The 21,623-nt window shown below is 46.1% G+C and overlaps 1 protein-coding gene across 1 annotated transcript in view; it reads right to left on the reverse strand.

The window, feature by feature from the left end:
• Window positions 1-21,623, reverse strand: part of MYO15B (myosin XVB) — a 198,806-nt gene that overhangs the window by 117,469 nt on the left and 59,714 nt on the right. Inside the window, exons 8-18 of the mRNA XM_029597500.1 lie at window positions 18,444-18,574; window positions 16,796-16,891; window positions 15,595-15,830; window positions 14,574-14,752; window positions 14,257-14,329; window positions 13,428-13,625; window positions 13,224-13,327; window positions 7,037-7,128; window positions 6,159-6,246; window positions 4,251-4,382; window positions 3,453-3,559 (exon numbers count right to left, since the gene is read on the reverse strand). Coding sequence (XP_029453360.1) covers window positions 3,453-3,559; window positions 4,251-4,382; window positions 6,159-6,246; window positions 7,037-7,128; window positions 13,224-13,327; window positions 13,428-13,625; window positions 14,257-14,329; window positions 14,574-14,752; window positions 15,595-15,830; window positions 16,796-16,891; window positions 18,444-18,574 — 1,436 coding nt within the window. The remainder of the gene's footprint in view (window positions 1-3,452; window positions 3,560-4,250; window positions 4,383-6,158; window positions 6,247-7,036; window positions 7,129-13,223; window positions 13,328-13,427; window positions 13,626-14,256; window positions 14,330-14,573; window positions 14,753-15,594; window positions 15,831-16,795; window positions 16,892-18,443; window positions 18,575-21,623) is intronic.

A 21,623-nucleotide genomic window follows, 5' to 3' on the forward strand; every position in this document is an offset into this window, starting at 1 on the left:
GCACCCTTTTAGCTGCACTGAAAAGGGCCTTTTCTTTGGACTTTTTAGGTGGGGGAGGGGAGGGGCAGGAAGCAAAATAGAGCACACACATGACTTTTTCCAAAGTATGCATGCTAATTTCCCCCTTTTGGCTATGTGCACAAAAGATGAGGGGCAAAGTATGTGAGTGGTTTTAAATCCGTGCATTCTGCTAAAACAGCCCATGTAGGCTGTAAGCATGCTGTTAGAAAACTGCCTGCAAATTGCTATCGTTAAGCATCGCTCATCACTTCGGGAAGGAGACACTATCCATCCCAATGTTGCCTCCGTGTTTTATATATGAATTTGTCTGTAATTCACCTTGGACACTGCTGGAAAGATGCACAAGAAATAAGTGGATGAGTGGATTGACCTTTCTGCCATTGTTGATGTATAAAAGCCTCAAGGTCATTTAAACAGCTGCTAAGGATAAATAGATAAGGGGTTGAACCATGGATTGTAAATCACTAACTTGGCCAGTACTCCCCTGACACTAATCCTGTTCACTGTGTTCCTGGTTAAGTTTTTTTATCTTCCTATGTCTCAGTCTATATAACTCAGTGGTATTTGCTCCCAGCCCTCAAGGGCCACCACCAGGTCAGGTGTTCAGGAGAATATGAATATGATCCTAATGAATATGTATGAGAATATGAATATGATCCTAATAAATATGCATGAGATATATCTGCATACAATGGAGGCAGATCTATGCAAATCTATCTCATGCATATTTATTAGGAATAGCCTGAACACCTGACCTGTTGGTGGCCCTCAAGGGTCGGAGTGAATTCCACTGATGTAACTGCATCAAACTAGAATAATTCTATACAATGAAAGACTTAGAGGGGAGAGGGCAGGACATTGAGCACACTGCTGCATTATACAACATCTTGCACATTAATATGTTTTGCTAAATAGATGGGCTCTATAATTTTTACAATTGGATTCCTTTTTGAGTACAGCAGAGTGTGAAGCTGGAGGCTTTTTAGAACAGATCAGACCAGACAAGTAAGAAACCCATCATGATTAGATAAAACAGAGAACCAAAAGGGTGGAGGGGTGAGGGAAAACTCTTTACAGCAAGCTATTCCTCTTGCTATTTTCTGAATTCATTCAGGTTTTTGGAGGCCCGCAGAAGCTGCAGCAGAGTTCTTGCTGATTTGGACAGAAGATTAGAGATGCGCAAGTCCACACGACCCCTGCAGCCTTAGCCCAGTGATCTAGGCCTTGGCAAACCCACTAAACTTAAAGAGCCCAACTTCCACAGAGCCGAGGGATAGCCCAGGTGGGTGCAGGGCTCCTCATTAGGAAAATCAAGGTACAGTTTTGTTTAAAAGAAATATGGATAATGCAATTACAGAAAGTTTTATCATTTCCTCTTTCTTCTGTTTGCCACAGTATGACTGGCAAAGTTAATAGTTTGATAACATAGTTAAAACTATAATGGTGGTATTAATAGTTTGTATTCTTTTATCATGCCTTCCCTCAAAAGCGCTCAAGACATGTTACAACACAAAATCAAAGCAGTTAAAATAAGCAATTCAATAAATAACCCTGCATAATGCCACAATAGGAATGGGCGCTTATATTTGTTTTATTTTGTTTTTTATCATTTCACTTCTGATTTATATTTTATGTAATTTTTTTTATTTAAAATCAAACAAAACAACAATACAAATGAAAACAAAACCAATACAACAAAATGGGACCCCTCTCCCCCCCACAAAAAAAAAACAACCTCAGAGCGATTGAAAAATTTTAAAAATTTTTTTAAAAAATTCAACATCTCCCATTCCTGGCCCTGGCCCTGGCCCAGATTCCTCTTACTCCTTTCATTTGTCTAAAGTCCAAGTGGGGGCAGGACTGGGGCCTCCTTGGTGAGGAAAACAAAACATGAACAAAGCTTTGCTTTTCTTTTATTACATTTTCTAAATGAAATGAAACAAAACAGGCAATGAATCTGTGAAATTACAATTCATATCATTCTCAGGGTAACTTAAAATGTTAAAATTAAACATAGGGAGGCTGATATTTAGCACTAGTTAGCTGGATAAATAAGCACTTATCTGACTAAGGGGGATATTGTCTATCCCTTTTCGCGTGTGATAGCTAGATAGGGGTGGAGTCGGGGCAGCATCGGCACCGGAAGAGGAGTCGTCGAGGCGGACGCTGCAGAAACTTCGCCGGCGCCAATTCGGTAAGACCCCTTATCGCTGCCAGTAGCGCGCCCAATAGCGCTACCTTTCACGATGGAGCTATCGGGTGCGAAAGCCGGCAGTGATAACACCACTGCCGGCTTTCGCAGGCCCGCCCCCCCCCCCCCCTGCTTCGCCCCCCTGCCCCCCCGTTACCACGCGATTCACAAAGCCCTGCGATTTTAGAAAATCCAGGCCTAAGTGGCTGCCGCTGAATAGCAGGCTATGTTCAGCGGCCGCCATTTAGCCAGATAAGTATTTATCCGGCTTAGTAGATAACTGGATATTTTGGGGGAGGGCAATGGGCAGATCGGGGTGGGGTCTCCTTAGCTGCTTACCTTAACTGGATAAGTGCCGATATTCGAATAAGTTAGACCTGCTTGATAACAGGTCTAAGGTTAGCTAGATATAACTTATCCAGCTATCTAGAAATTATCTGGGTATATTCAGCGACATAGCCGTGCCTTCTAAGTTAACCAGATAATTGAGGCAGCTGGATAAATTTGATTATTGGGCCCATAAAACAGATAAAACTTACATCAACTTAAATAAATTATTCTCATAAAATCTGAAGATTTTGGACAGATGATCAACTAAATCAGATTATTCTCAGAACACACTACAAGTCTGAGATACATGATCACTAAAGGCTTGTCAGAACAGCCAAGTCATCAGTGAAAGATGAAGTGAGAGATGATCAGTTTCTAAAACTATGAACAACTGTCGTGTAACAAGGTCAGCCAGGGCACTGTGCACACAGAAAAAAAAAAACAGAACCTTGCCCAGCGCATTAGAAACAAAAGCTCAAAAATAGGAATCCGTTTTTTTATTTGACTTAACAATGGGCATGCCGGTGGAACTAATAAAGCCGTTAACATTTTAAGTGAATAAATATTTTCTTTAAACTGCCCATCTGTTTCCATTGCTTTGGACGTGGCCAGCTTGGGAATTTAAGTATCTATTCACCATTGCACGGTACACAGTGAACAAGGCTGACCTTGGAGTTCATTGAACGAAATTTGCATAATAAGTCAACTTGTATGCAGCACTGGATGCTGTGATGCATTATTACCTGATGCATATTAATAGGCCGAGGAGATGTATTAAGAACCGTTTTACAGATCTGCTCTAAATACAGCCGCTTAGCATAATCATAGGCTACTGTGCCACAAACCTCACGAGCTGCACCTTTACCTTCTGCTTCTCACCTTCCTCCCCCCTCTCTCTCACTATACTCACCAGCAGCAGCGCTTGTTGGTTGATGAAGGCTTGCTGTTGTGCTGCTAGCTGGTTGGGATCCACTGCAGGCATCACGGGCTGCGGCTGGGGCTGGGGCATCATCATTGCTGACAGACATAGGAAAAGAGAGTGTTCTAACCAGCAAACATGACCGCTCCCTTCCCCTTAGACGAGTAGACCCTTGGAATTCAGCAGCGGATGGCTACAGAGATTACTGGGAGGGGGCCCAGAGAGACTCTGCGCTCTTTATAGACCCATAGGCACATCACTGAAAACTCTGGTAAAGACACACATTCCTGCAAATAAAGAAACTGACTGCAGACAGGGTATGGATAACTGCTGGGTAAACTTACCTACAAAATAATTACCCAGGCATTGTAATGCTAACAAAAAGCAACTGTTGAACCAGATCTGTGATTCAAATACACATGAAAGAAAGATACTAGGCCTTCCTACTTTCCCAAAACTGCATTACCCCTCCCCCATAAAGAACTTTGTTGTAACACCTTTATCTTGACTGCATAATCCCAGTTATCCTTGTAGTGGGCCTCCTTATAACGCTGCACAGGAACCTCAGTCCTGACCTATTGCACCTTCTGCCACTCCAGTCCTGGACCTTTTCACTTGCAAGATTATTGGGAGGTTGCAAGCTGCGGAAAATTGTGTCTAGGATATTAGGTTGAGAGAATGGCAAACTGATTGCGTTCGGGATTTAATCTACTGTATATGAATACAGATCTATTAATAGATTGTGCTATTGTACTTTCACCTCCCTTCGCTACTGTTGCAGATTCTTACCTGGCATAGTTGCAACCCCACCCATTGTAGGTATCATAGGCATACTCCCCATTGCGGGCATAGTGGCTGGCATCATCCCACCCATAACTGGCATGGTCTGATATGCAGATCCTTGTCCCATTGCAGGGAAACCTACAAGGAGATAACATTGGCAAGCATTTTTACTCATGCTGCATTATGGGTAAAATCTACTTCAGTCAAATCACCACAATGTAGAAGACAACGCCACCAGTTCCCAAATGAATTCCCAACTCTACACACACACAAGGCTCACTCTGATTCTCTTTGCCATGCAGAGATGACACCCATGGAAAGGCCTAACAGGCTCACAGTAACCGTCTTCTCAAGACACAAACACTCCAGACAGACAAAAGTCACCATTGCTTTTAACAGCAAAGAAAAGAGACATCTACTGTAGCTGATGTAGCATTGTGCTATGGTACTAAACGTCTGGGCATAAAAATGGGGCTGATCTTATCTGCTGGAAGGGAGGCAAAACCCAGCTGTTTGGACTGATCCAGGTACATACAGGGAACTTAATGTTTGCTTTAAAATGTAAGTAGATATATTAAACATCATATAGTGCATCCTCCTGCGTGTGCATCAACATAGTTTGCTGAACAAATGTTTGCTCTGCAAATCAGGAGGTCAGATTGGTCACTAGCCCAGCAACACATATGCGACTGCCATCCTGCTCTGAGTTTTAGCTAAAACCACAGTTGTGTCCATGATTAGACTGCATAAGCATTTGGCAATGTCCAAGGAGTGTGCCAATTTGCCAAAGAATGTTTGCTGGTGTCTTGAATTGGCTAAACATTTAGTTCATCACATTAGCAGCATAGCATCTCCAGCTTCCAGCAAACCTTCCTTACACATGTTCCTTGAGTTAATACCGTTGCATATCAGCAACTCATCACATACCAAGCTGGAAATTAAAAATGTATCACGCAGGAACTTCCAAAGGCATGTCTCTGTAGAGAAGCATGGATTAATAATTATATTGTGGCCATATTTGTATTAATCTGAAATGAAAGAACTACATTATCAAACATTTACAAAGGACACAGATTTTCCACCTTACCACGTCCCACAGTATTTACAATTCAATATACCTTTAACAAGCCCCAGCTTTAATAGCCTCGGAAGTATCAAAGGCACACAGATTTGAAAATATACCACATTGCCATATCCCAGAGATTCGGAGGTCAGACGATCTCTGGCTCAGAACAAACTAGAAAAAAAAAAGGGAAACTTGGCCAAGAGAAAAAAATCCTAGAGGAGCTTCGGACTTACTAACCCACAGAAAAGCTAGGCATGATGGAAAATCCTGCAAGAGAGCAATGAGATAGATAGAATGTTAAAGACTCAAGGGTGTGAAGGTACCCAGTGGTGTACAACATTTTGGATTACTTAAACCAACAAAGGTGGACTCAAGTGGCAAGGGCCAGAGTTTAAGGGGGAGCATGAGGAGAGTGATCTTCCAGTCACCAAGTAACATTGTACGATAGCTCAGATGAAGAAACACTGAGTGGAAGGAGGATACTGAGGAAACCTCAAAGGTGCAAGTTACTGGCACGGAAGAGCATTCGAGTCATCATGTGTAATGTTCTCTTGAGGGTCAATTTAAAGAAGGATATCACCTTCCTTTCAACATGTGAACAATAAGTCCAGCAGCCTGGAGCTTGGGCTCTGACATTCAGGTCCTCTCTGCTGAGCAAGCTGGACTCCCGTTGTTCGGACTCCTCCTTCCCCTCCTATGCCAGCAAAGAGGGCAGTACTAAGCATTCCATGAGCAGTGCCGGAGATTTCAGCTCTCCGTGTCTTCTTCGCTGACCGCGAGGCATGAGTACATGAAAGAGGGAGGGAATACACACCTCTGCTCTCCTTTCCTTTAAACCCTGCACTCACCTGCAGGCGAGAAGGCTCCCTGATAGGTTGGCCCAATCTTCCCACCTCCTTTCATCCTGGCATTCAGCAAGCCTGGGCTGTCCAGCTCCTGTAAAGTAAACACACGGTTTTGTCAATAGGCAAACCAGGCCAACCTGGATAAATCTCCAGGGGTCATCCTGACCGTCTGGGCACAGCAGAACATATCCAAGCTCATCTGGAGAGGAGGGAAAATGAGAAAATTCTAAGGAGACAATAGGCAGATAGACAAAACACATTTATAGAAAGACATAAAGGGAGTGTTGGTTTCTGAAAACCAGGCATGAAATGTATTAAGTTAGTCCAATAACAAGTATTCACTTGATATATTTTTTGTTTATTGACCTTTATTTCCATGCAATGAAGTAGATTAACATGGCAGTCACACTGCTTCATCCATAGAAAGGCAAGGGGTTCCTAATTATACAGCTTGGTAGGCATATCCACCCAGCTTAAAAGTTGAATAACTTCCATTTGTGTTTCTATTTAATCCTGGAATTGACTTCAGAATTCATTCTCATGAATCCAGGAGTGACAGTATCTCCCTGGGTGGTATATATATATCATTTCACAAAGATTAAAAAGAGAGGGGAGTGGGGAGAGGGATGCGGTTGATGATCTCCACCGTAATGCTATTGTCCAGAATCAGTCCTTATGCTGTAGTGGGTGGGGGCCTAACTCCAGAGCAGGGACAGGAGTATCATCTTTTTTTTCAGATGAGACAATAGAGCAAGGGCAAACATGTTGGAAAGGTGAGCCATAAGCCATTGCAAATAAATAAATAAATGGCAGGCACGACAGAGAAGGGGATTGGTTTATACAGGGTGGGCAGGAGGACACATGAACATCTTTGGACTTACCCCATGCCAAGAAGACAGCACTGGATCAAAGAGATCATCTACAAAGGTATTGCTCATCAGAGGGGACCATGAAGGACTTGGGAATCTTGGCGCTGTGGAAAGACAAAAAGGAAAATTAGTTCTATTCTGTTAATTTTCGTTCCTGTAGTACCACGGATCAGTCCAGACTGTGGGTTGAGCCTCCTTTCCAGCAGGTGGAGACAGACTAAAACTGAAAGGATATCCTATATGAGGACAGAGCCTATCCTGTAACCCTTCAGTATAACAAATGTCAAAGCAGAAAATAACAAAACCAGAATAGGATCAAGCAAGTAACCAGAAAGCTCAATGGAGCAGATGGAGAACAATGTAAGAGATGTAGTATGACTAACCGCTCTTGCATATACTTGGTGCTGGGCAACCAAGGCTTCCGGTGTATTTGCTCAGTATTCATGCACAAAAAAAATGTGTGGAAATCTACAAATCTGCAAGAGAAACAAGCTTCGAGAGGACAGAAAAAAAAGACAAACAGGGAAGGGCGTCTGGACTGATCCGTGGTACTACAGGAATGAAAATTAACAGGTAAGAACTAATTTTCCTTTCCCTGTATGTACCCGGATCAGTCCAGACTGTGGGATGTACCAAAGCTTCCCTAAACCAGGTGGGACCGAGACAGTCCCCCTCGAAGCACTTGTAGCCCAAAAGAACCAAGAAGCAGAGCTTGCACCTCCAGGCGGTAGTGTCGAGCGAACGTATGCAAGGACGTCCAAGTGGCGGCCCTGCAAATCTCCTGCGGAGAGACCGACTGACTGTCCGCCCAGGAAGTAGCTTGAGAACGCAGTGAATGAGCGGTAAGGCCCTCGGGAACTGCCCGACCTCGACAAAGATAGGCTGAGGAGAACGCTTCCTTCAACCACCACGTGATAGTGGTCTTAGAAGCCGGTTTACCCCGAATGGGCCCACTCCAGAGGACAAAAGATGAACCGAGACCCGAAAGCCATGGGTAACCTGGAGATAGCGAAGTAGAACTCGTATGGTATCAAGTTTATGGAAATCGTCCCCAGTCGCAGGGGAAAACGTAGGGAGTTCTGCCGACAGGTTGACATGGAGGTTAGAAGAACCTTCACTAAGAAGGAAGGGCCCGTCACAAGGGATACCCCGGAATCAGAAAATCGCAAAAAAAGGTTCCCGACAGGACAGCGCGTGGATCACCGAGATCCGACGAGCAGAAGAGATAGAGACCAGAAAGACAGTTTTAAGCGTAAGAGCTTTCAAGGTAGCGTGATGGAGAGGTGCGAACAGAGCCGCACAGAGGGCCCGAAGGATCAGATTAAAACTCCCCAACGGGCAAGCGGCCAAGAAAGTGGACATAGATGCTTGTCGCCCTTCAAGCACCAATCACAGCCGGGTTGCCCGCTCAGTGACGACATTCTACCCAACCCAGGAGAGAGCCGAGAGGGGAGAAGATCTTCTTGGGGAAGAGAGGACTAACGAGATCAGGGCGGAGAGCGCTGAGATACCCGACTCCGCACAAATAGCTTCAAACACGTTCCAGATAAGCGCGTATGCCAGGGAAGTCGACTGTTTCCGGGCCTGCAGCAAGGTGGAGATGACCTCCTCCTAATAGCCCTTGCGCCTTAGGCGTCGTCTTTCAAAAACCAGGCCGCTAGACAGGAGCGATTGGCCTGGTCGAAAAATACAGGTCCTTGACGAAGGAGCCGAGGAAGATGGTGTAGCCGCAGAGGTCCGTCTGGTGCTAGGTTGAGAAAATCCGCGAACCACGGCCTATCAAACAATGCGATGACAGTGGTCTACATCAACCATCAAGGCAGAATCAAGAATCAAGCAGTGGCTCAAGAGGCTCCAGATGTGATACTCTGGGAAGAGCAGCACTTGGAGTGGCTAGCCGCGTCTCACATCACCGGAGTGAACAACATTCAAGCAGATTTTATCAGTCTGAATGCAGGGAATGGGAGCTTTTGGAGACAGAAATGTGTCTCATTCACGGAAGATGGGGGTATCCCAACCAAAGAGAACATCAAGGTGCCATGGTTTTACAGCCACTGGACAGAACATGGTACAAAGGAATCGGAGGTCTGGTGCTGACATGGACTTGACGGATTCTGCTTTGTCTTCCCTTCCATTGCCTCTGGTGGACAAGGAATTACGGCGGATAGAGAAACATCCAGGCAACATGATCCTGGTAGCTCCAGAATGGCCACATCGACCATGCTTCCAAGATCTGATCAATGGGGCCACAGGTGGGCCCCTGAGGTTAGGACATGTTTTCCACCAGGGCCCAATATTTTTTGGTCAGGTGGGTTTACTTCTGTCTTGTGGCATCACTTCTGAGAGGAGATGTCTGAAATGGAGAGGCTATTCTGAAGCGGTTATTTCCACCTTATTGCAGGCTAGGTGATCTTCTACATCCTTGACGTTTGTGTGAATTTGGAGGATCTTCGAGTCCTGGTCTACTCTTAACAGACTGCAGCCTCAGCCTGTTCAGGCTATGGTGTTGCATATTTTGGCTTTTCTATAGAAAAAGGACTGACCTTTCACTCTCTAGAGTCTAGGTAGTGACACTGGGTTGTTTCCAGGATAAGAGGCAAGGGTATCCTTTGTCCGCACATCTGGATATTATACGGTTCCTTTAGGGAGCTAAGAACTCGCATTCTCAGGTGAGAAACATTTGTCCATCTTGGAATCTGAATCTAGTCCTTAGAAGAATGTGTGAAGCTTTGTTTGAACCACTAAAGAGAGCTATGGTTAAAGACTTGACTCTTAAAGTGGTTTTCTTGGTGGCTATTTGTTCAGCCAGGAGAATTTCAGAGCTCCAGGTGCTGTTGTATCGAGAGCCCTTCCTACAGATGTCTGATTCGGGGGTATCTTTATGCATGGTGCCTTCTTTTCTGCCTGAGGTAGTCTTAGTGTTCCAAGTTAGTTAGACAGTAGAGCTTCCAGCTTTTATGGATTTTAGAGATGTGAATCGTGTCCTCGATTGTCTTAACGATCGATTTCGGCTGGGAGGGGGAGGGAATCGTATTGTTGCCGTTTGGGTGTGTAAACTATCGTGAAAAATCGTTAAAATCGTGAGCCGGCACACTAAACCCCCCTAAAACCCACCCCGACCCTTTAAATTAAATCCCCCACCCTCCCGAACCCCCCCAAATGCTTTAAATTACCTGGGGATCCGGCGGTGGTCTAGAACGGCGGCGGTCCGGAACGGCCCCCTCAATAGAATCGTGTTGTCTTCAGCCGGCGCCATTTTTCAAAATGGCTGCCGCAAAATGGCGGCGGCCATAGACAAAAATGATTCGAAGCAGGAGGTCGTTCCGGACCCCCGCTGGACTTTTGGCAAGTCTTGTGGGGGTCAGGAGGCCCCCCCAAGCTGGCCAAAATTTTCCTGGGAGTCCAGCGGGGTTCCGGGAGCGATTTCTTGCCGCGAATCGTTTTCGTATGGAAAATGGCGCTGGCAGGAGATCGACTGCAGGAGGTCGTTCAGCGGCGGTCCGGAACCCCCGCTGAACGACCTCCTGCAGTCGATCTCCTGCCGGCGCCATTTTCCGTACGAAAACGATTCGCGGCAAGAAATCGCTCCCGGAACCCACTGGACTCCCAGGAAAATTTTGGCCAGCTTGGGGGGGCCTCCTGACCCCCACAAGACTTGCCAAAAGTCCAGCGGGGGTCCGGAACGACCTCCTGCGTCGAATCGTTTTTGTCTATGGCCGCCGCCATATTGCGGCGGCCATTTTGAAAAATGGCGCCAGCTGAAGACAACACGATTCTATTGAGGGGGCCGTTCCGGACCGCCGCCGTTCTGGACCACCGCCGGATCCCCAGGTAATTTAAAGCATTTGGGGGGGGTTCGGGAGGGTGGGGGATTTAATTTAAAGGGTCGGGGGTGGGTTTTAGGGGGTTTTAGTGTGCCGGTTTTCCTGCCCTCCCCCTTCCCCCGATTTACGATTTTTTAACGATAAATCGGGGGAATTGGTATTGTATCGTGGCCCTAACGATTTTTTGACGATTTAAAATATATCGGACGATATTTTAAATCGTCAAAAAACGATTCACATCCCTAATGGATTTAGATTCCTCTATGCCTCACATGGGGGAGCTTAGACTCTTAGACTGGAGGCATGCATTATTGAGGTATCTAAAGGTCACTTATGATTTCCGTAGATCGCATCACATCTTTGTAGATCAGATCACCTCTTTGTACTCTAGAATGATCCAAAGAAGGGAAATAAGTCATCTAAGGCTACAATTGTGCAGTGGCTTAAGGAAGCGATTGAACTGACTTACGTTTCTAAAGGGTGCCCACAGCCGGGGGTTTAGTGGTGCACTTGATGCATTCTCAAGCGACTTCCTGGGCTAAGTCACAACAGGTGTCTCCGAATGAAATTTGGAGGGCAACTACTGGGAAGTCGTTGCACACTTTTGCTAGGTGTTATCGCTTGGATGTGGAGGATTCGGTTCCATGTGCTTTAGTTAGTGTTCTACAAGCAGAACTCTCCAGGTCCCACCCGAGTTAAGGGAAGCTTAGGTACATCCCAGGAGTCTGGACTGATCTGGGTACATACAGGGAAAGGAAAATTGGTTCTTACCTGCTAATGTTTGGTTCCTGTAGTACCACAGATCAGTCCGGAGACCCACCCATTTACTGGGGGGGGGGGGGGGGGGGGGGGGGGGAGGGGGGGTGTCTGCTGCTCGTACTGTTGCTTTGTATATAATGTGAGTTGGAGATTTTTCAATGTTGATTGCTTATGTTAAATTTGGGAAACAAGTTTTCCATTCTCTTTTTGGGCAACTTCACCTTCTTCCAGATTGTTGGAGGGGAGCAAGTATGCTTAGAAGTTTGCTTAGAAATTTAAGGTTGTTGTTGTCATCTTGGCTTGGGTACAATTCAATACTGAGGGACTGCAGGTGGCACACTGGGTTATGTACAGTGTCAGTGAAACTTTCTCTGTCTCCATCTGCTGGCAGGGAGGCAAAACTCAAGAGTCTGGACTGATCTGTGGTACTACAGGAACAAAATTTAGCAGGTAAGAATCAACTTTCCTTTGCTATGCTACTGATTTTGTTAGCTTCTCTAATTTCTTTTAGCATTTCATTGTCTGTTAGTTCATTCTGGCAACGTGGACGGTGTGATAAAGTTAAGTCTATAAAAATGAGATTCTGGAGTTGCCTCTTCTCTGCGTGCTCAGTGTACTCGTTAAAGTCCCTTCTGTATGGTACAAGTGATTTATGAGGCTCAAGTCATGTTCTTTCCTTTTGTGATATCATCAGAAGCTATTTTCATGGTATGCAAGCCAAGTGTATTATCCAGCTTTCACACACAAATGCTTTGATGTGTTTGGATTAGTTAATCCGGCTTTAGAGTCCAAATTAGTTAATTAAGCTTCACTCCTTGTTGTGTTCATACTAAGAAACTATCCCAGTTTTAAACACGGACTTATTATTTGTGGAGCTCTCAATACTAGAGTTGATTCTAATACTGTTTTCACATGCACAAAAATAAAAATTCACTTCTGGCTTCTGTGCTGTTTCCATTCCCACTGTGGAACTACTTGGGGGATTAAATGTGGAGTAACTTCCATTTGTGTTTAGATTTAATTCTGGGATCGACTACAAAATTCCATTCACATTAACTAACCTGGGGGTGACATTACTTCCCTGGGTGGCATTAAATTATTCCAGGATTAACTGTCTGTTCTCCTAGTGTGAACCCAAGTAGCAGTCAGGCTAGAGTGACTGAACATTCACTACTATATTAGAGGAGGTGTGTGTATGTGTGTGTGTCTGTGTCTAATCTTAGTGGGGTAACTAATCCAGAAGAGAAACATCCTCTCTAATTAGGATTAGTTAAACCCGGATTGATGCAGACTTCTCTCTCCAACTAGAAGCAATAATTTGATACTAAATGAGTAGCATGTTCTCACTGAAGAAGAAGAAAATGTGAAAACAATTATTAATCAAAAGTGATTTTCAGCTTCTAAACTGAACAGATCATGGAACTGACAGGCAAGCAGAATGACAAATTCTCTGCAGAACAGGTAACTTTAAAGAGGAATCTTTCGGCCTGTCCGATATCTCTTCCTTCACCTGCCCCTTTCTCCCCCACTACTCAGATCTGCATTCCGTCTCTGTGCAGGTGGTAACAGTGCGAATACTGTGCCCTCCCATCTCTCTTAGCCAGGAAGCACCTCACCTCCGTTAGGGATGGTGGCGTACGTCTTTTCTGTGGTATGGCTGGAAGGGGCCGCAAAGGATGGAGGCAGTGGTGGCGCCTGGATGGTAGGAGCTGGCGGAATCCTATAATTATGGAAACATGTAAGAGGATAACAGTTCAGAGTCCTGTAAGCCTCCCTGGAAAGCTTGGCTCTAACACAGGCACTGGTTCCTGGCCACTCACATGTCGAAAGGAGCCAATGGAGGGTTGTCCTCCTCCTGCTCCGGCATCACGTGGTAGCCAACAGAATGGTCAAAGGGCGCGCAGCCCTCCTCTGCCTCTGCCACCAGATCCAACACAAAGTCGCAGCCGATTAAGTCATGCCAGTTTTCTCCTGTGAAGATCGAGATGGACCATCCCCTGGGGAGTTCATCCAAGTCCCTGGGGTGGGGGAGGGGAAAGGGACATGAGGGAAAAGTAAAGAAGATGGAGGAGGAGGGAAAGGTAGGAGAGATTCAGAGAGGGCCAAAATTAAGAAACATTTTATAGCAATGATACATACATTCCTATGCGCACACACACAGTCTCGCTGAGGTACAACCACTTTCCCCAGTGCATAAACTCTGGGCAGAAATGAGCAGAAAGACTGATGATAGCTCAAAATCAATTAACAGGCATAACGAGTCTTAACATTGTAGGAAAAGAAAATGTTAAAGTTACCATTCATATCAAGGACTTTACCATTGTTCCACAATTTCAAAAGGATATTATCACAATCTAGAATTAAGATATGATATACCCAGCCTGTGGGAAACCCCTTTTTCAGTGCAAGAGTCAAGCTCGTGATGCTTAATTGTGATTTTTTTTTTGACCCATTTCTACATGTGGGGCAGACCCTGTCCTCCTGATCTACATGAGCCAGTCTCAGCAACACAAATGCACAACTGCCCCCAGACACACACACACACACACACACACCCTGGTAAAAAAAAAACACACAGCTATTCCTACACTCTGACAACACATTCTTGCAGACAAGTGCACACATACAACAAACACGGAATGTATTTACCGTGATTTCAGGACCCAGGCTGCGAACTGCTCCCCTGTCGTCCAGGAATCTACTTCAGTTAAGTACTGCTCCTCTAACCCCGAATGAAAAGCAGACAGACAGACAACCAAATACCAGATAAGCTCACATTACGAAAGGCATTATCAAAGGATGCATTATTTGCACGTGGGAACTGTATTTGGAAGTGGGAAGGGCTAAAGACATGGAGGAGTTAAAGGAGGAGCTTGACAAAAGTGGGACCTAGGGTACTGAGGTCAGAGCTATTGGGTGCCGGGGCAAGTAGACATGATGGATGCTTGGGGGCAATCAGTGCTTACCATTAAAGGTGAAAGCATCTAACACCATCTTCCCTTTCCTCTCGTTGGCCTTCCACTCCAGCAAGGTGGGAGGGTGGGTCCGACAGGCCTCGGGGTTGATAGCAGTCTGCTGCCTTGCCCTCAGGATTTTGTGCTGACACACAGGCCGGTATCCTTCTAGGCCGTAATCTGACACATATCTAATAGAGCAGAATCAAACAAAGAGAAGAGCTTAAGCTCAAGGCTGGGTGCTGAAGCCCTAACTCCCGAGTATTAGATAAACCAAAAGAATACAGCATAAAAAAGTGATAGAGCCCAAGAATCAGACTGGCCAGGGGAACATTACACAATTAGAGAGGAAAATATAAACATTTATGATGTGTTTTTTTCAAATTCTGTAAGCAGCTCCCTGCAATTCTTCTTACTCTTTGGAAGCAGCCATCTTAGAAAGAGTCACATGTTACCTTAATGAACTCTGATGTTACAAATGACATCATATGTTGAGCAGGAGCCAATCAGATCCCATTGTTTGTGAGGTAATCTGTAATACTATCCAGAACATTGCTGCCACTGGGGATTAAGAGCAATTAACATCTTAAGGAATTTCTAAAACAGTGAGCACTTAAAATTGTAATTTGATACAGGGGGCATAGTACTTTATCGGTAGGGTGGCCATACAGCTCCTTGCCCGAGGGGACAAGCTGAGCCAATCCTGGTTTTGCCATATTGGATGTAAGCAAATGTGGGCCTGCTTTTCTTACAGACAGCGGTTGGTAAATCAGAACTACCTTTCCCTGCATGCAATGGGGTAAAACCAGAACTGGCTTGGATTATCCCCCCTGGACCTGGAGCTGCATGATCGCCTTATACATAGGACACAAAAATGTTCCGCTTTCTTTAAATCCCCTTTTCCGTGCACTAAATATTTCAGGGGGGACTATCTGAATGCACTTCAACAGCAATCAAAGGAAAAGAAACAGAAGCCATCCGATATATCTCCCCAGGACTTGTGGTAAGCGATGCCTGTTCTGGGCTTTCTTACTTGAGCAGCGGCTTCTCCAGCACGGGCGAGGGGGTGAAGGAGCCGAGCAGCACGGCCAACAGAAGCCAGGCACGCTGACATTGTCGCTCCGAGGAACTCTGTAACGTCTGGCTCACCGCCTGGCTGAGGATCTCGTCCCGAAGTGCCCAGCTGGCTCTCCCTTGCTGAGCAATGTAATTGCCCAGAACCACCTCCTGCCAGTCCTGGAGATCAGGGTCCCCCACAAACCGCAGGATCTGGGGAACAAGAAGGAGAGGCCACCAGGGAAAAAAAAAAGTTGAGCCATGAACTGGTGGGAGGGTGGATAGGGAAAGGTTAGGTTCAGGAGAGTTGGAACTGGGGAGGCTGAGGGTGCAGGCTTCCATTCTACACAAGACGAAAAAAAAAAAAAGAAAGCGTTTTTCACACTCCCAGTATAAAATTTGCTCCAAGACTCTTGGCTTGGGTTGATATGGGAGTGGAGCTGCAATCCTTTTGTTTACTTTATAGAGTGTGCCTCTCGGCAGGGCACGTGGGGGGAGGTATGCTTTTCAAACAATTCCGATTTTGTTCCAATAGGTCCTTGGTGTGAGGGAGAAACGCAGGCATTCTGCGGATCTGTAAGTCCCAACGCACAATGCGGACAAGATTATAGAACCCCAGAAAGATAAAAGAGGAAGGAAACCGTAAGAGCTCGCCTAGTCCACATCCCTGCCTCCAAGCAGAATTCATTGTACCTGTGCAATCTCAGACTAACGTCTGTCTAACCTGTTCTTGCAATTCAGTACCGGGGGCAGGGGAAGGGTCCACCCAGTGCTGTGCGCTGTCATGCGGAGGGTGTCTGCTTCGATTCTGGTTCAGGTCCTCTGCATCCCCAAATCATTTGGGGCTGAGGATACCGAGGAAGCAAAATGCTACCCATGCAAAACGTGGGTGAACGTGCCCGCACATACTTTATACCCCATGGCAATTTTCAAACTAAAGTCCTTTGAAAAGTGATGCAAAGACCATGAATAAAAGGTAAGCGCGGACTTCGCACCAATACAGGCAGTTTGCAAATTACACACCCCCCCCCCCCCCCCCCCCCGCCGCCCGCGGATTAAGTGCCTCAGTGCCAGCCCTGGAAAATACTCCATGCCCTTCAAAGCAGAAAAGCCTCCTCTTTTTTGCCACCCCAAAAACTCCTCCTCAGGAAGGCGAATCTATTTCTCAGAGTCCTTACCAGTTTGTAGATCTCCAGAGCGCGCTGCTGGTGCTCAGACTGCAGACGAGTTAAGGGCTGCTGCAGGGGCTGCTCCAGTGCTGGAAAACCGGCTGCCTGCAAGGGTAAAAGGCAAGAGGGGTTACGGCCTGTGACCCATGTACAGGAATACTGGGCCCCTGCTAGCCTGGCGCAGGGAGCTCCGTGTCCAGACTCTTCCAGGGCATCCCGGAGCACTGCACGGACATCAGGTTATCAAAGGATCGACCCGTGTTTTATTGTTTAAGAGTAAAAGGAAGCAGTCAGATTATAATCGCTAGCAGGAATAGGATCAGAGATGCAGAGGATGCTCTGGGTTTGAGGTTGGTGATTTAGTTTATACTAAATATGAATGTTCGCCCCCCTCTCATCTTTCACAAATGTAAAGGCCTTTTACACCCAGCATGGACTGGATTGGGGAGCTATAGTTTGAACCATCAGGTGCACTTAGTTGCAATTGTAAGATTGCAGCAGAGTCCGAGCTCCACTGGCATCCTGAACGAGGCAGCCCTGCCCTTTCCTCCGGCCTCTTTCCAGCTTCATGGCATACACAGGGTCAATATCACAGTCTCTCCCTGGAAGGTAACGCTTTCCTTGGCACAGTTGAGCTCATACGATGTTACATTCATGAAACTCCAAAATGTAAGGTCCCTAATGGTCACTTACTAAAAACCACACTGAAATCCAGCTGTAGGTCGGATACAAGATTATCCAGCTCTATGAACCTGTGTATGTGTGCATTTTGTTAGGTATTGGCCAAAAGGATAGAAGGACCCCCAGAGGAACTTCGAGTTGCCTCTAGTTGGGAGAGGTGAGAAAAGTACCCCCAGAAGCTTCCTGGCAGGTGTAAAACTGTGGAGAGTTTGTCTCATGAAAGATTTTGCTCAATCATGTGAAAACCCTCAGTGCATCTTCAGCCACAACCATGTTACCTTAATTGCCAGCTGGCAGAGCAAGTCCTGGTGTCAAAACGGGATCACCGGGATTCAGTATCCTGGGGAACTTTGTCGCCAGAATCCAAAGAGCAAGATAGGCCAGTTGCGGTACTTCTCCTGGGCAAAGCAGCAGATTCTAAAGTGCTGCCTGAATATCCGGGTATCTCAGCTGTTGATCTGACCTCTTCTCTTGGAAAGCAGAAGATACTTAGTTCCTCCAGAAGATTCTCATGTCACCTTGAATTAGAATTGCACTCTAGAGCTGGGACGTATGTTGGCATTCTTACCCTGCCCATGGTAGAACAGTAACAGGAGGTGATGCCTAGTGATGAACGGTCATCTAGTGATATGCTATTGCACTGTGAAACAAACTAACCTCTGTGAGACTGTAAAAAGAGAGCTTGTGTGAAGATGGCTCATCTTGTATACAGCATGGGCCGCACATTGACTGTTTTCATTGTGAGCTAATTGTTGTTGAGTTAATTTTGGAGTAAAGAAGTCCCTGGGAACATTACAACACTGTGGTGTCTTAATATGCATGTGGAGCCTTAAAGGAAAAATGTGTCTACCAGTAAGGCCTTGGAGATCCAATTCACCCTTATGGAAAAAACCTTCAGAGCCCATCTTAAGACCCCTGGGAGCTTCCAAGCCACAAAAGGATTGTAGGGGTGGAGTGGACAAGGATTATACTGTACCTGGAAGTGTGCGCTGACAAACTTGGAGAAGGGAAAGTTGTTGAGGTCCTGTGGAAGAGAGAGGCTGACGTGTGCAACAATCTCCGGAGGAGCAACCTCTGTGATCCGGTTGGTGTGCGCATAGCGTTGCCCTAAAGTATACGTGTGAGAAAGGAGGTACCCTGTTATCCCACATGTCAACACAATACATGTGCATCTAAGGGGCGCGTGGGGATACCTGCAGATAAAAGGCTGAATTTAGAACAAGTTTGAAAGTTATCAGCAGTAGTGCAGCACTAATCATTAGGTCTTCAGCCTAACCTAAAGTTCAAGTTTAGGTGATCGGTGCTAGTGCTCACATTTCTAGAAATACTGCCTCAACCAAACTCAAGGCCAATATCCCTTGTTTAAGGGCATCAAGGATTTTCTGGCTCGGCCATGTCTCCTCTTTTTAAATTGCAGTCCAAAATGTTGTTCTCTCATCTGTATCCAAAAGAAACAGGAGTATCACCCCTTTACACATGGGTGAGTACCAGCGCTACGCATTACAACATTGGTTATTAATTTACATTGCCTTGACAGAGGTGAGAGAGCGTGAGTGTGCGTGATTGTAAAAAGCATCAGCCAGCGCACGTTCTTTTGACTTAAATATCCCCTTCATTCATAAAGCGACAAACACAACAAAATCCCAGCATGTCTCACGGTGAAAAACTGCTCCTCATTTGAGGGAAGCTGCTACAGAAAGCCCATCTCAAGTGGCCACACACATTGGGACCGATGCAAAAAAAAAATCGGCGCCGAAAACACTGAGCGCCCGTTTCGCTAACAAATGTGCGCCCCTAGCACCTCCTTGGACAGAGGGTGTCCAGGAGAGGTGGCTGTCAACGGGTTAGGAAAACGGATGCTCATTAATTGAGCGTCCCTTTTCCTAACCTGACCGCCAGCACAGTTTTATTTTTAAAAACTTTTGGCTTAATATTGTGGTGATATTAAGTCAGAGGATGTACAGAAAAGCAGTATTTTCTGCTTTTCTGTACCCTTTTTTGGACTGCTCAGAAATTTAACGCCTGCTCCGGGCAGGAGTTAATTTCTGGGCATATAAATGTGCGGGTTTGGCGCACATTTTTTTTTTTGGATCTGGAGGGAATAGCTAATAGCCTCCTCGACATGCATTTGCATGTGATGAGCGCTATTAGTTTCACGGGGGGGTGTTGGACACGCGTTTTGGACGCGCTAATCCCCTTATAACATAAGAGGTTGTGGACGCGAGTCCAAAACACACGTCCAACCAAGGGTTAAACAGTGGGCTCGGCTGAGCGCACTGTATTATATTGGCTCCATAATTTTTCAAGCAACAGGCACAGATCTGAAAATCCAATTTATCCACGCAGTTTACCCAACCCCCGCCCTAAACTTGTCACAAGAAACGTCTCCCCTCAGTCTGGCTAAAGGTCCATGTGCTCTGCACACTTTGAGCCTGACTGAGGCAGCCGATTTATGCAAGCAAATCATTATTTACCCAGGTAAGTGGCTTTGAAAAATTATCCACCCAGTGTCTATGAGCAAGCGTATATATATAAATCTATATCTATCTATCTATCTATCTATCTATCTATCTATAGATAGATAGATAGATAGATAGATAGATAGATAGATAGATACAGCAATATACCAGGATAATGCATTGTGTATGAGTGAGCATATTCTATATATGGGGAATGTGTCTGTGTGTGTGTATGTCCACATATTTGTGACTCTGGTTGCCTATAGTACCTGGCAGCAGCTGTGAGAACAATAAAGCGTCCTTCCTATGTATTTCTCAGTTTCCCTGTTCCATAGAAAACAAGGGTGCAGTCGGCTTTTTGTTTGCTTTTGCTGTCCTGCCCCGTTCTCTCTCAGGTCACATTGACTTTGAACTGATGCTTTCACTTTTAACCCTTTTACTTTCAAATCTCGGCTGCTATTCCAGTCCTTTATGGAGTCCACCAGCTCGCTAGGCACCCGAACGCTCAAGGAAGTGGGATACAGGTTACTTTTATCTTCAAGAACAGGGTATTCCCTGAGTGCTAGGAGGAAACCTGGAGGTGTGAAGCCGAGCACCTCTGGCCTTTTCCAACTGCATGGGCAGACCCTCTTGCATAATAAGAAACAGTGGTCACCTCACCTGCTGACTAATTAATTGTACTTTGCACAAAACACAGGGACACTGAAGAATTACATCACCGCCATAAAGTTTCTCTTTCACATCTGGGACACTGGTTCAAGCCTGACTCAGGCTAGGAAAGGGCAAAGGTCATCACCATCTCAAAAGCCAAAGTGAAATGAATTGGTGGACTCATTCCATTTCCCAGAGAGTAGGTGCCCACTGCCCACCTCATCATTTGGCACCATGACTGGCAGCCTCAGCAGAAAGGCCAAAGACCGCAGAGGCAGGGAGACTGACTTGCCCTTTGGGGGGTTGGTCCCACCAGAGCAGGGCAGAGGCCCCTTGGCAGGATAACTGGGGCAGGTTTGCACTGACCCTGCCTGTGCCGTACCCTGGATTTGGGGATAATTAGAGTGCTTCAGTTTCAAGGGCAGCCCATCTGTCACTTTCCGCGACCACCACAGTTCAATAGGAATCTTTCACACGTGGAAGGAACGTTCCATGGTCGAAGCTAACATCTTCACGGGGTAAGGCTGATGCCAAATAGCAAGCTGTAATTCATCGCAATGTATGATTTACTATACATATCAAAGCATTCAGTCAGTCAGAATGCAAGCTCGGCCAGCACTCCTCCTTCCCCCTCCTTCCCATCACCCCACCCCTTACCCTTCACAAAATGCAACTCAAATGGACAAGCAACAGACAGGAAGTGAGAGAAATTCCAATCCCCCTCCCCCCGCCCAATATATTTTTAAAACATCTGTAAAATTAAGATAAAGATAATGGGCCGGATTTTAAAAGGGTTACGCGCATAAGTTATGCGCGTAACCCTCTTAAAAGGCCCCTGCGCGCGCCGAGCCTATCTTGCATAGGCTCGGCGGCGCGCGCAAGCCCCAGAACACGCGTAAGTCCCGGGGCTTTGCAAAGGGGGCGTGTCGGGGGCATTTCGGGTGGCTGGCGTGAATTTCGGGGTGGGGCGGGAGGCGTGTCAGGGGCGTGACGCCAGCCCGGGGGCTTGGTCGAGGGCTCCGGACCAGCCCCCGGGTCGGGTGATG

Source organism: Rhinatrema bivittatum, chromosome 4 (assembly GCF_901001135.1).
Source record: "Rhinatrema bivittatum chromosome 4, aRhiBiv1.1, whole genome shotgun sequence".
Taxonomy (NCBI): Eukaryota; Metazoa; Chordata; class Amphibia; order Gymnophiona; family Rhinatrematidae; genus Rhinatrema; species Rhinatrema bivittatum.